Source organism: Hypanus sabinus, chromosome 2, assembly GCF_030144855.1.
Source record: "Hypanus sabinus isolate sHypSab1 chromosome 2, sHypSab1.hap1, whole genome shotgun sequence".
Lineage (NCBI taxonomy): Eukaryota > Metazoa > Chordata > Chondrichthyes > Myliobatiformes > Dasyatidae > Hypanus > Hypanus sabinus.
Genome location: NC_082707.1, coordinates 21,348,209 through 21,362,264, shown reverse-complemented (window position 1 = coordinate 21,362,264; position 14,056 = coordinate 21,348,209). Strand labels below are relative to the sequence as shown.

Below are 14,056 nucleotides of genomic sequence, written 5' to 3'. Positions count from 1 at the left end.
GTGACTTCTGACTTGGTGGGGTTGGGCGGAAAGGGTGTCGTCACTTCCGGGGAAGATGGCGCTGTCCACGCCGCTCTTGGCAGGTCGGTGCTCTCACAACTTAGCAGTTCGAGGGTGGGTGTCGGGGTCCGGGCAGTAGAGGATGGGGGAAAGGGTGAAAGGACTTGGAGGGGGTGAAGAGGGTCTGTGTTTTGGAGGGAGAGTGTAGGGTACCGTGGGGCAGAATTGGGTGGATGGGAAGAGGACTGTTGAGAGGGGAGGTGAAAGAGTGGGATGCGGATAAGAGTGTTGAGGGGAGTCCGGGGTGAAAAGTAACTTGGAAGGAAGGAATGATAGTGTATCGGAGGATGCGGGTTCCTGTTGATTGAGCTGTGGAGTAATGTATTGATTCAATTACGAAGAAGGCACGCCAGCGTCTATATTTCATTGGGAGTTTAAGGAGACTGAATATGTAACCAAGGACTAGCAAATTAACTGGGTGCATCACCATCTGGTATGGAGGGGCCACTGCACAGGATTGGAAACATCTGAAGAAAGTTGAAAACTTAGCCAGCTCCATCATGGGCACGAGCATCCTCTCCATCGAGAATATCTTCAAAAGATGATGCTTCAAGGAGGCAGCATCCATCATTAAGGATACTTGTCACTCAGGACTTGCTCTGAGAGAAGAGTACATTAGCCTGAAGTCACACACTCAACATTTTGGAAACAGCTCTTTCCCACTGCCATCAGCTTTCTGAATACTACCTCACTATACTTGCTCTCTTTTTGCACAATTATATATATTTCTAATTGTAATGTATAGTATTTTATGTATTGCTGCTGCAAAACAACAAATTTCATGACACATGTCAGTGTATTAATTCAAATTCTGATCAGACAGGTCTGAGAGAATCCTCACCTCTACTTTTTGTTCAATGATTGTCAAGCTCAAAGCATAATAAACATGCTGCTCAAGAAGAATTCAAGGGACAGAGAATACATATAATATTCTTTGGATGGCTTGGGTTGTAACTGATTTTTTCCCCCAGTTTTCATGGTAGTGATATTTTGCAGGCAGGATAATAATAAAAGTTCTACACCTTTTTAAAAAAAACCACAACTAAACAGAAAGCAACCTGTTGGTAATTGGGAGTGATCAGTTCTAAGAGAAAGCATTCTCAGTTCATGTAGAAAGTAACCTTAAAACCACAAGTTCATACTGCAGACAAGATAAAGCATAGAGTCAAATTGCAATCTACTGGGGAAAAATGGACACTATAGGTCCTTCTGCAATCATGGCTGACTGTTAATTAGCTCTGCTGATTTTTATTGAAAGGCATTTGGATTATCTTATTCTAGTGGAAATTTCTTTCTGAAAATCCTCCCCGCTGATAAAAACTGCAGTGTTTTGAAACAGTAAAATAGGAGCAAGATTGAAGAAGCTTTTCTGTCCAGGATTCAATATTGTTTAATGTCATTTCTAGTACACAAGTGTTATAGAGAACAAAATAATTGTTACTCAGGATCTGATGCAGCACAAAAAACACAATAAGATAAAGAACACAATAATACAAAAACCAAACAAAAACATAAGATAACTTCCAAACAGAAGAAGTTCTGTGAATGCTGGAAATCCAAAGCAACACACACAAAATGCTGGGGGAGCTCAGCAGGTCAGGCAGGATCTGTGGAAAACAGTAAACAGTCAACATTTCAGGCTGAGGCCCTTCTTCTGGACTCAAATGCCAGAAGCATCAACTGTTTACTCTTTTCCATAGATGCTACCTGACCTACTGAGTTCCTCTATCATATTGTGTTTGTTGCCAAAGATAATTTGTATACATTGATTGTATGTCCATAAAGTAATGCTAGGCACACGAGTGTCAGTAGATAAGGTGACTGACAGGAAATGAGAAAGTGGTGTGGTGGGTGGGTTAGTGGGTGAAAATGTTGATGAGCCTTATTGCTTGGGGAAGGTAACTGTTTTGAGTCTGATGATCCTGGTGTGGATGCTACCTAGCTTCCTCTCTGAATGGAGTGGGACAAACAGTCCATGTGCAGGGTGGGTCAAACCTAGTGGGTTGAAAGTTAGGATTCCATGACTCCCTGGTTTATTCTGCCCTTTCCATTTTCCCCTGTAACTGAAGGAGTTACAATACTAGTCTCTACTCCTCATCCGCTACCATCATTTAGGGACCTAAACAGCCCTTCCAGGTGAGGCAGAGAATCGTGTGGTGACTGTTCTGCAGAGCAAATATGCTCTGTCTGCAGTGGCACCTTGAGCATAAAGTTGCACATTATGTTAACTCCCCTTCACAATCCCATGCAGATCTGCCTTCTCTCCAGTATGAGGAGGCCAAATGTAAACTAGAAGAGCGATGCCTCATATTCCATCTTTGTAACCTATAGCCCAATGCTTTCAACATTTCAGGTAACCCACACAACCTGCACTCCTTTCCCACTCCTGCTGGTCCACCTAGGTTTTTTCTCTTTCTTTACTCATCTTTGCCTTTCCTGTTTGCTCTTCTCCCCCCCCCCCCAATACCCCCAAGATTCATTGCCTCCCCCAGCAGCTTCTCACCCACACTCTCACCTGCGTTCTCTCCCCTTGGACTACGTTTTTTATCTCCTTCAGCAACTGATTCCATCTGCCTGTCGTCCTTCCCATACTCACTCACCAAACCTGCCTCTCCCCCTATTTGCTTATTTTTAGAGTGTGGAACAGGCCCTTTCAGCACAAGACACAACATCCAAAGCCCAACTATTCCAACAATTGCCTAATTACAGGACAATTTACAATCACCAACTAATTACTAACTGGTATCTCTTGGACTGTGGGAGGAAACTGTAGCACCAGGAGGAAACCCACATGCTCATAAGAGAATATACAGTTGCAATTACCTGATTTTCTGCATTAATTACTCATAAAATGTGGTCATAAAACTTCTTTTTGCAACTGTACCAACTCTTTACAGACAGTGCCAGAATTGAACATCGGCTGCAGAATGTCCTGAGCTGTACTGTGTCTCACTAAGCAGTATGCTACTGTGGTTTCGCCCCGTCCCTCCCCCTTTGCCACCACGGATGCTGCTTCATTTGCTGAGTTCCTCCAGCCTGCAGCATCTACAGTCTTGTGTTTCACTTCTGCGCCTGTTCCCCATAACCCTCATTTCCTGAATCTTTCAAAATGTAGCCATTATTTATCGGTTATTCCCTTCAACTTCATTCTCCTACCTTTTCACCATAACCATTGATGCCCTTACTTATCAAGAACTTAGCAACCTGTGCTTTAAATATACCCAATGATTTGGATTCCAAGGCTGTCTGTAGCAATGAATTCCACAGATTCACCAATCTTTGGCTAAAAAAAATCTTCCTCATCTCTGTTCTAAAGGGATGTCCTTCTATTCTGAAGCTGTGCCCATCGCTCTTAAGCTCTTCCACGATCGGGAGCATTCTTGTCGACCTGCTCTGGACCCTATCCAATGTAGGTACACCCTTTGTTAGATATGGAACTGAAAACTACTCACTATACTCCAAATGTGTTCTGTCCAATGGCTTATCAGGTCTCTGCGTCACATCCTTCTCAAATTGAATGCTAAAGCTGCATTTGCCTTCCTTACCCCTGATTTAACCTGCAAGTTAACCGTTAGGGAATCCTGCACAAGGACTCCCAAGTCCCTTTGCATCTCTGATTTTTGAAATTTCTCCCTATTTAGAAAATCGTCTATGCCTTTATTCCTTCAACCAAAGTGCATTCCCTACACTATATTCCATCTGCCACATCTTTGCCCATTTGGTAGACTCCCTGCTTCCTCAACACTAGCTGTCCCTCCACCTATCTTTGAATTATCTCCAAACTTGGCCACAAAGACATCAATTCTGTCATCCAAATCGTTGACATATGACATGAAAAGAAGTGGTCCCAATACTGATCCCTCCAGAATACTATTAATCTGGCAGTCAACTAGAATAGGCCCTCTTTGTTGCAACTCTTTGTCTCCGGCCAGTCAACCAATCTTCTGTCTATGCTAGTATCTTTTCTGTAATACCATGGGATCTTGTTAAAGCAGCCTCATGTGTGGCATCTTGTCAAAGGGCTTCTGAAAATCTAAATAAACAACATTTACTGATTCTCCTTTGTCTATCCTGCTTATTATTTCATCAAACATTTCCAACAGATTTATCAGGCAAGACTTCTCTTTAAGAAAACCATGCTGACTTTGACTTGACTTTGGCCCGAAACGTCAACAGTACTTCTCCCTATAGATGCTGCCTGGCCTGCTGCATTCCATCAGCATATTATGTGTGTTGCTTGAATTTCCAGCATCTGTAGATTTCCTTGTGTTGACTTTAACCTACTTTATCAAGTGCCTCCAAGTACCCCAATACCTCATCCTTAATAATGGACTCCAACATCTTCTTAACCAATGAAGTCAGACTAACAGGCAAATAATTTCCATTCTTCTGCCTTACTCACTTCTTAAAGAGTGGAGTGAAATTTGCAATTTTCTAGTCCTTTGGAACGATTCCAGAAACCAGTGATTCTTGAAAGATCATTACTAATGCGTCAACAATCTCTTTAGCTATGTCTTTAAGAACCCTGCGGTGTAGCCCATCTGGTCCAAGTGACTTAACTACCTTCAGACTTTTCAGCTTCCCAAGCACCTTCTCCTTAGTAATGGCTGCTAAACTCTCTTCTCCCCCCTGACACTCTTGAACTTCCAGCATATTACTAGTGTCTCAGACAGTGAACACTAATGCAAAATACTTGTGCTCCTCCTCTATCATTCTCTTTCCTCTCTGGGAAATACACTCAGTGGCCTCTTTATTAGCTATACCTACCCACTTGTGCTTGTTAATGCAAATATCTAAAAATAGCCAATCATGCCAACAATTCAATGCATAAAAGATGCAAACATAGTCAAGAAGTTCAGACCAAACATGAAAATGGGGAAGAAATGTGTTGTAAATGACTTTAACCATGGAATGGTTATTGGTGCCAGATGGGGTGATTTTAGTAACTGGGAAACTGCTGATCTCCTGGGATTTTCATGCACACCAGTCTCTAGAATTTACAGAGAATGGTGTGAGAGACAAAATGGTGAGAGTATGGAACGAGTTGGATTCAAATTCAACATTCCTGAAAATCTTGATGAGGTATATGGATGATTCCACACTAACATGTGGAAGTGAATGTTGGACAATACCAGAGCAAGATAAGGGAAAATTCAAAGCTGCAGAAACGTGGCTTTTGAGAAGAATGAGGAAAATACCGTGGAAGGACAAAGTAATAAATGAGGAAGTTCTGCAAAAATCCGGAACAAGAAGAGAGCTGATATCATCAATCAAGAAATGGTAGCTGGAATTCCTGAGACATACACTGAAGTAGGAGAAGCTCGAACATCGATGGAAGAAAAGGTCTTGGTCGACAGTGCTTGATGTCCACGAGTTACATCAAGGATAGACAGACAAAAGTTTTGAAGAGCTTATTAGAACTTCTCAAATTAAAGACAGATGGTATAGGTATGGAGAGCTATTTTCTGAGGTTTATGGTCAATGGGACTGAGCAAATTAATAGTGCAGAATAGACAAGATGGACTGAAGGGCCTGATTCTGTGCTGTAGTGTTCTGATTCTTACTCAGTGAGCAGCAATCCTGTGGACAAAAATACCTTGGTAATGAGAGAGGTCAGAGGAGAATGGACAGGAAGGCAATGGTAACTCAAATAGCCTTGCATTACAACAGTGGTGTACAGAAGAGCATCTCTGAATGCACAACGTGTCGAACCTTGAAGTGGTTGGGCTAAAACAGCAGAAAACCACGAACATACACTCAGTGATTACTCTAGTAGAAACAACAACATTCAATATTTATATATAAAAATAAAGTCCAGCATTAAAGTATGGATATGCATAATACAAAAATACCAGCATGAACTTACAGTGCAAACAGCATTATAAAAGTAGTTTAAAGTGTTGACAGTGTAATGACAATGGGGGGGGTTGATCAGAATGGTTGATCAGATTAACTGCCTTGGGGGGCGGGGGGGCGGGGAAGAACTTCTAAGGTGGCTGAAGATTTTACGTCGATTGTCCCACAGTGGTTTCCAGAAGGGAATTTTTTGAAAAGTCATTTTGCAGGGTGGATGGCATTCACAATGATTTGTTAACAATGGGTCAAAATTGTTGAACTCCCTATCAAACTGCTCTCTGTTAGTAACGTTCCATAGATTACATCAGCTCAAGGAAGTGGCTCGTTCTAAATGATGAGCAATCAGTGCTGTAAGTGTAAGTCACAGCCAAGTGCTATGAACTCTTGTGCTATATAAATGGGAGTTGTTTCTGTATGGTCCAAAGTTAACCAGTTCAGGCAGGATATAGTTCATCTAGGATTTATCCTGTTCCACGTGTCTCTAACCTAAGCCGGGAAGTGTATGGTCATGCACTTTGGTAGAAGAAATGGAAAGGTTGACTATTTTCTAAATGGAGAGGAAATACAAAAAAAATCAGAGATGCAAAGGGACTTGGGAGTCCTTGTGCAGGATTCCTTAAAAGTTAATTTGCTGGTTGGGTGTGTGGTGAGGAAGGAAAATGCGATGTTAGCATTCATTTCAAGAGAACTGGAATATATAAGCAAGGATGTAATGTTGAGACTTCATAAAGCACTGGTGAAGCCTCACTTGGAGTATTGTGAGCAGTTTTGGGCCCCTTATCTTAGAAAGGATGTGCTGAAACTGGAGGGGATTCAAAGGAGGCTCACGAAAATGATTCCAGGATTGAATGGCTTGTCATATGAAGAGCATTTGATGGCTCTGGGCATGTGTTCACTGGTATTCAGAAGGTATACCAGTGATCCCATTGAAACCTATTGAATGTTGAAAGGCCTTGATAGAGTGGACTCACCCTATGGTTAAGATGAGAGGACACAGCCTCAGAATAAAGGGGCGTCCTTTTAAAACGGAGTTGAGGAGGAATTTCTTTAGCCAGAGAGTGGGGAACCTGTGGAACTCTTTGCCACAAGCAGCTGTGGAGGACAAGTCTTTATGTATATTGAAGGCAGGAGATTGGGGTTGAGAGGAAATATTGGATCGGCCATGATAAAATGGCAGAATGAACCCAATGGGCCAAATGGCCTAATTCTGCTCCTATATCTTATGGTTTTATCATCTAATTATTTATCTTAATCTATAAAAGGCTGTGTACAGTGGATGTGGTTAATTGGGACACATCGGGACCAGTACATTTTGGCCCAATTAAGCAGCTGTCACAATTGGTCAAAGTTTCATGGAAGTAGTTAAAAAGGTATAAAATAGACAAACTTCCTTTTAACTGAGTAACAAATTATCTATTTAAATGAAATACAGAACAAAATAGGACACTACCAATACCACTGTTGGTTGTCCATCGTATCTGACAATGACAGGAAACCTGTATGGGAGAGTTTTAAAGTGGAAAAGCCATTGTACTGGTGCAGTTCCATTCTCCCAACCTTAGAAGTCTGGGTCCAGTGGGACGAGTAGTCCTCACAACTGGGGTCTTCCCAGGTTACAGAGGGTGACTACTTTTGTGCCTCATCTTGCCCTTTGCTCCTCATGTAGCATTGCAGTACCACCTTCCTGACTGTTGGATCTCACTATAGACCTCATCCACCTAGTCTGCCAGACCCGACTTTGCACGCTAGGACGGACATGTCCCTGTCTCACTGGGGTATGAAACCCGCTGGCTGCAGTACCCACCGAAGTGGTGTACCAGTGTGTCACCATAGTTGCAAACAGCTACTTGGATGCACAGGAGAGAGCTGAGTGTCAGTGAGAACTAAAATCAATATTCAAGATGATTGTCAATACCTTCAAATTCTTCGTGATTCCTAACTTTTTGAAGTACTGAAATTGTGTCATTTTCACAGCTGGCCGTTTCTGGCATCTCCAAGCCTAAATGCGTTATACCACCATGAGCAAAAGAGTACTGAATTGTCTTAATACATTGTTCTCGGCAACTGTTTGTAACAAGGATCACAGCTTTTTGAACACGAACACACCCAGCTGATGCTATTTAAAAACTGTTAGGTGTAAGCGTGGTGTCGTGTCTAATGGCCACACAAGTGCACGCGACCAATGCTAGTTAGAAGCTGTTCGGCAAGTCTTCTGCCCCAATTGAGTGGCAGTGTGTCCAAAATAAACAAATAGAATCTTGGCAATTTTCTCAATCAGCTTTTGTAAGTTTAGGAGTTGTCCCAAATAAACAGCTGTCCTGATTATCTGATGCCCCAATTATCCAGAATCCACAGTATTTTATGTATTGCACTGTACTCTGCCTCTAAATAACACATTTCATGACATACAGTTTTGCAGTGATAATAAATCTGGTTCTGATTCAATCCCATCCAAATTGTTAATATACTGTATCTGACAGTAGGATTCTGCAGATGCTGGAATCTTGAGCAACGCACACAAAATGCTGGAGGAGCTCACCAAGTCAGGCAGCATCGATGGAAGGGAATAAATAGTCAACGTTTCAGTCTGAGACCCTTTATCAGGACCTCTTGGCCTGAAACATCGACTGCTTATTCCCCTCCATGTTTGCTGCCTGACCTTCTGAGTTCATCCAGCAGTTTGTGTGTGTTGCTCCTGAGGTGAAGATTACCTGGTATTTTTAGCTGTCATTAGTAAAAAGTGGCATCTTTAAATACACCAATCTTCTTGTTTTCAATTTGAAACAAATTGCTAAAATGCACAAGGTTATTTAAATAAAATGACCAGGTGTTATAATATTTTGAGCTGTAAGAGCACCATTACTTACTGCTTGTTATGCCGCTGGCGTTTAGGACCATAATAAAGGTCCTCTGTTTCTAGCTGAATAGAAGGATTTCTCGTTGTTGTTTCTGTCACAATTGCTTTTTGACCAGTCAAGGTTGCTAGCCTGGGATGAACCCCTGAACCTGGAGGACCGGTGGATCACTCTCAGTCTGGCCTCTACCCTTCGACCTGTTTGGCATGGGTAATCCTACTAAAAGTCAAACCAGAAGGCCCCGACTCCAGCCGACATTGATACCAGAGAGAGAGAGAGAGAGAGATTTACACCAACGCAAGAGATTCTGCAGATGCTGGAAGTTCAGAGTAATGCACACAGTCCTGATGACGGATCTCGACCTGGAATGTCGACTCTGTATTGTTTTCCATAGATGCTGCCTGACTTGCTGAATTCTTACAGCATTTTGTGTGTGTTATTTGAGATATTTACTCTTCTGCTTTTCACTGTTCAGAAGCCAGGGCCATTGCCATTTTCACATGCGTTAATGACTGGGACTTTGGGGCACAGGACCCAATTTCCAAATTCCAGATCACACCAGACTTAGAAGTGAAGTAATCAAGAAGGCGCTGATGTATTTTAAGAGGACATATGCAGGCAAACACTTGACTGATGGATTTCAGGCATCTGCTATTTGATATGTTTTGATAGGATGATAGAGACAGGTGGTACAGTTTTAAAGGGGTAGAAGAAAAGAAAACTAGAGATGTTCTGAGTAAATTTTATCAAATATGTATATGTCACCATATATAGTTTTTCATTTTCTTGTGGCCATTCACTGTAACTACAAAGAAACAGTAAAATCAATGAAAAACTACCCACAAAGACAACAAATTGTGCAAATACAAATAGAAAAAAATGGTAAATAAATGAACAATAAATAATGTTGAGAACCTGAGTTGTAGAGTCCTTGAAAGCGGGTCCATAGCACTCTTAGATGTAGTCAAAGGTGGGGAAGGCTTTACCTGTGAAGGACTGGGCCATATTCGCTACTTTTTGTAGGCTTTTCCTTTCAAGGGCATTGGTGTATCCATACCAAGCCATGGTGCATCCAGTTATTATACTCTCCACCATGCATCTATAGAAGTTTGTCAACATTTTAGATGATATACTGAATCTTCGCCAACTTCGAATGCTTTCTTTGTAATGACACTTATGTGCTGAACCCAGGTCAGATCCTGTGAAATGATAACTCCTGGGTTATAACCACTGGGTTCCTCCTCCTGCACTCACTAATCAGCTCTTCGGTTGTTGTTGTAGAAATACCATTCTGCCAGGTTTTCAGTCTCCCTCCTATATACTAATATGTTTGTACACACAGCGTCTCTGCTTCCTTAGGAGGCTGCGGAAATTTCGCATGTCATCAAAAATTCTGTCAGACTTCTATAGATGTGTAGTGGGAAGTGTATTGACTGGCTGCATTGCAGCCTGGTATGGAAACATCAATACCTTTGAACGGAAAATTCGGGGCAGTACATAACAGGTAAAGCCCTCCCAACCATTGAGCAGATTTACACAAAACATTATCGTAGGAAAGCAGCATCCATCATTAAAGATCCTCACTACCCAGGCCATGCTCTTTTTTCGCTGTTGCCATCAGATAGGAGGTACAAGAGCCTCAGGACTCGCACCACCAAGTTCAAGAACATTTATTACCCCTCTATCATCAGGTTCTCGAACAAAAGAGGATGACTACATTCTCTTGTCCCACAACCAAGATCTCATTTTAAGGACTCTACCTTGTTATTTCATGTTTTCATTATTTATTGCTATTTATATTTGCATTTGCACAGTTTGTTGTCTTCTGCACTCTACTTGATCTTTCATTGATCCTGTTATAGTCACTATTCTATAGATTTGCTGAGTAGGCTTGCAGGAAAATCAATCTCAAGGTTGTATGTGGTGACATGTATGTATTTAGCTAATAAAATTTACTTTGTATTTTGAACGTCTTTGAATGCTGGATTTTACAATTAAAGATATATCCATTAAGCTATGCCAAACAATAATAAAATACCAGGTATGAAATATACATATCGTTCTCTGAGAGGGTTAAGAAAACCTAACAGAAAGTACAACAAAGGTATACAAGAATGAGATTACAGTATTGTGGAAAGGTTTGTTTTGAAGTGAATAGTGGTCGATAATTGGATTGCATTTCCTGAACTACCTCCTGTCCCTTTGGGGAGGTGTGAGGTGGGGCGTGGAAGTTGTGAAGAAGGAATGTTGGTAGAGAAGTGAGGGAATTGGACTAACAAGATTTCTCTTAGAAAATCAGTGGTATGACGGAACAAATAGCCATGTCCCATACTGTATTATTCTGTGAGGGTGATCTGGTCATCTGGCCAGAAGGTCAACTTTGGAGTCGACTTAAAAACCATTTTTCACCATTTGGTACAGTTAGACCTCAATATGATGCAAGTGTCATGGATTGTAATTGTACTTTAACATTGGACTTTATGATTTATATTACAGTTCGAGGCTCGGAAGGAATCTATATGCTCAATGGCCCTCCCAAGTATACAGAAAATGCCTCTTTCACAAGGTATTTTAAATAAATTTGTTATACTTCTGTTGAACATAGGGGAAATGTTTAAATGGAAATTAGACCAATATATATATATTTTTGTTTTAAAAATTGGAACCTTAAGCTAGTAATAGAGTGTCAGGTTTTCAACATCAGGCTAGAAGATATTTCCAAGCCATGAATTCCATCCAAGTGAGAAGATTTGGTGCCAATAGATGAAGCTGCACATCCCACTTAGACCAATAAGTTGTTTTGAACCACTCTCTAACGTTCCTTGGCCCCAGTTATAAGGTAAACGTGTAAAAATAAATTTATGTGACTGTCCTCTCAGCGAGAAATGATGGCCACTGTGGAAACCCCTCCCCACACTGATCCCATTCCTCCTGCCCCACCACTGCAAAACAAAAAGAAGAAAATTATGATTTCTTTTAATTTCAAGAAAGTTTGAATTAAATTAGAAGAATCTATATATTCTCCTTGGGTTACAAAGGCCTGACTTGTATATGTATTGACAGGTGTTTTGAGATACCAGCAACATGGATTTGCTGGCTGCTGCAGGGACTGCAGGCATCTTCTGCTGCCTGGAAGCTCAATTCGCAGCTGCTTTTCCTTCTTGAGAACAGTCCAAGTTACAAGCAGTTCATAGGATCAGAACCCTGCTGTAAGCTGGGGATGAGCTCTATTATATTTACCATGGACAAGTTTGGCTACGGTAAATTGCTGCTCATCTTTGGTTCATTTAATGTACTGTTTTAATTGTGTCTACAGTTTTATAAACTTGAGCAAAATAGTTTATGTCGAGTAGAAGTCTGGAAGGATACTTCAATTTGCTGTTGCTTGAATCTAATTATTGTTTTCCTTTCCCTTTTTGTCTTACAGAGAGGACAAGAAAAATTGCAAAGGCTTTATTTTCAGCAGAGATGGTTCATTGTTCACCTGGTGCAATGGGGAAAAGTCAGTCTTAGCATTTGCTCACTTGTTACAAATCCTTTGGTCTTTAAAGTCATAATTCAACTTGTATCTTGAGTTATGTCCCTGTAACATACAGTCGGTCCTCCTTATCCGCGGGTTCCACATGTGCAGATTCACCCAACTGCGGATGGGGAAAACCCGGAAGTTCTCTCTCCAGCACTCATTATTTAGGCATGCACTGACTATTTTTTCTTGTCATTATTCCCTAAACAATACAGTATAACAACTATTAACATACATTTACATTGTATTATGTACTCCAAGTAATCTAGAGATGATTTAAGAGTACAGGCAGTCCCCGGTTTATGAACGAGTTCCGTTCCTGAGTCTGTCTTTAAGTGGATTTGAAGTCGGAACAGGTACATCCGGTATTATTTAGCATCAGTTAGTCAAATGTTTGTCTTAGTATATAGTATACATTTTACCTTTCTATGCATATAAAACACTTAAGAAACATTCGTTTTTCAATAATGAAACCACTGCGTTGCTTAGTAATAATTGTAGCTTTCATCGGGGCAGGGCCTTTCACATGCTCCATTAAATTTGTTTGGATCGTTGACCAACTGTAGCCTAATGCTTTTCCAATGACCGATGGTGTTTCACCTCTTTATTACTTCCACCTTATTTTCAATCGTGATCATGATTATTTTCGTGAGCAGAAACACTGCGGATTCAGAGCTGCGCCGGGTACTAATGTCCACCGCACTGAGACATGTTAAATAAAGTCCAGGTTTCCGCTGGGTCCTAAAGACCACCGCACTGGTCGGGCTAAATAAGAGACTTGAGCATCCGCGTTTTTTGGTATCCGTGGGGGGTCCCGGAACCAATCCCCTGCGGATAAGGAAGGCCGACTGTACTGTGGGGCGGTATGGTAGTGTAGCAGTTAGCACAACACTATTACAGCTCGGGCATTCCGGAGTTCAGAGTTCATTTCAGGCGCTCACTGTAAGAAGGGTGTACATTCTGTTGTGACAGTGTGGGTTCCCTCTGGGTGCTCCCACCACTCAATGACGTACCAGTTAGGAGGTTAATTGGTCATTGTAAATTGTCCTTTGATTAGGCAAGGGTTAAGTAAGTGGGTTGTCAGGGCAGCATAACCCACTAGGCTGGAATGGCCTGTTCCATTCTATATCTCTAAATCAATAAATATATATTCAATTTATTGTTGTATTTTATTTTAGGTTGAGAGTTTGTTGCAGTTTTAACCTACTACAGCATTTTATGTTGATCTGTTGTAATAAGCGAGGAGGAGAAGTCCTGGTTGACAAGGTTACTCTAGAAAAATACTACTGCACAGACATGCATCACTATTATGCTTGTGTATTTCAACACACAGTAAAACAAATCTATCCTCCATTATCCTGTGCCTTCTGTTCATAGTGTACTATGCTTTATTGATTCTGCAACTAGCTTTGATAAGCTTATATTTGAATAGCATCTCTTCTTTTTCTCCAGTGTAAATATTGTGGGTACCATGGACGGTCGGTTATTACACTCTTTTGATCTGCCTAAAGTGGCTTTGCTGGCATTCTCTCCTCAAAACAGCATCTTGGCAACTTGGCAACCTTATATTAGTGAGTAATTCATTTACTTACCACGCTGTCTCCTGTAATCAACACCAGTAAGCCATTATATGTGAATGTATAGAGGGGGAAATGTAAAATTGGAATTAACTTGTTGTGCGATGCTGTTGAGTCATTGTTTAGTCAAAAAATACTTTATTCCTATATCAATTTCAATAAATGCAGTATAGAGCATTCAAGTC

At 41.1% G+C, this 14,056-nt stretch overlaps 1 protein-coding gene across 3 annotated transcripts in view; it reads left to right on the top strand.

Moving 5' to 3' along the window:
• Positions 1–6: 6 nt before the first annotated feature.
• The window catches only part of eif2a (eukaryotic translation initiation factor 2A), a 52,062-nt gene continuing 38,012 nt past the window's right edge, over positions 7–14,056 (top strand). For all 3 annotated transcript variants that reach the window (XM_059993017.1, XM_059993026.1, XM_059993010.1), the window contains exons 1-4: positions 7–83; positions 11,268–11,337; positions 12,199–12,273; positions 13,747–13,865. In XM_059993017.1, the coding sequence (XP_059849000.1) occupies positions 56–83; positions 11,268–11,337; positions 12,199–12,273; positions 13,747–13,865 (292 nt within the window). In that variant the 5' untranslated portion in view covers positions 7–55. The remainder of the gene's footprint in view (positions 84–11,267; positions 11,338–12,198; positions 12,274–13,746; positions 13,866–14,056) is intronic.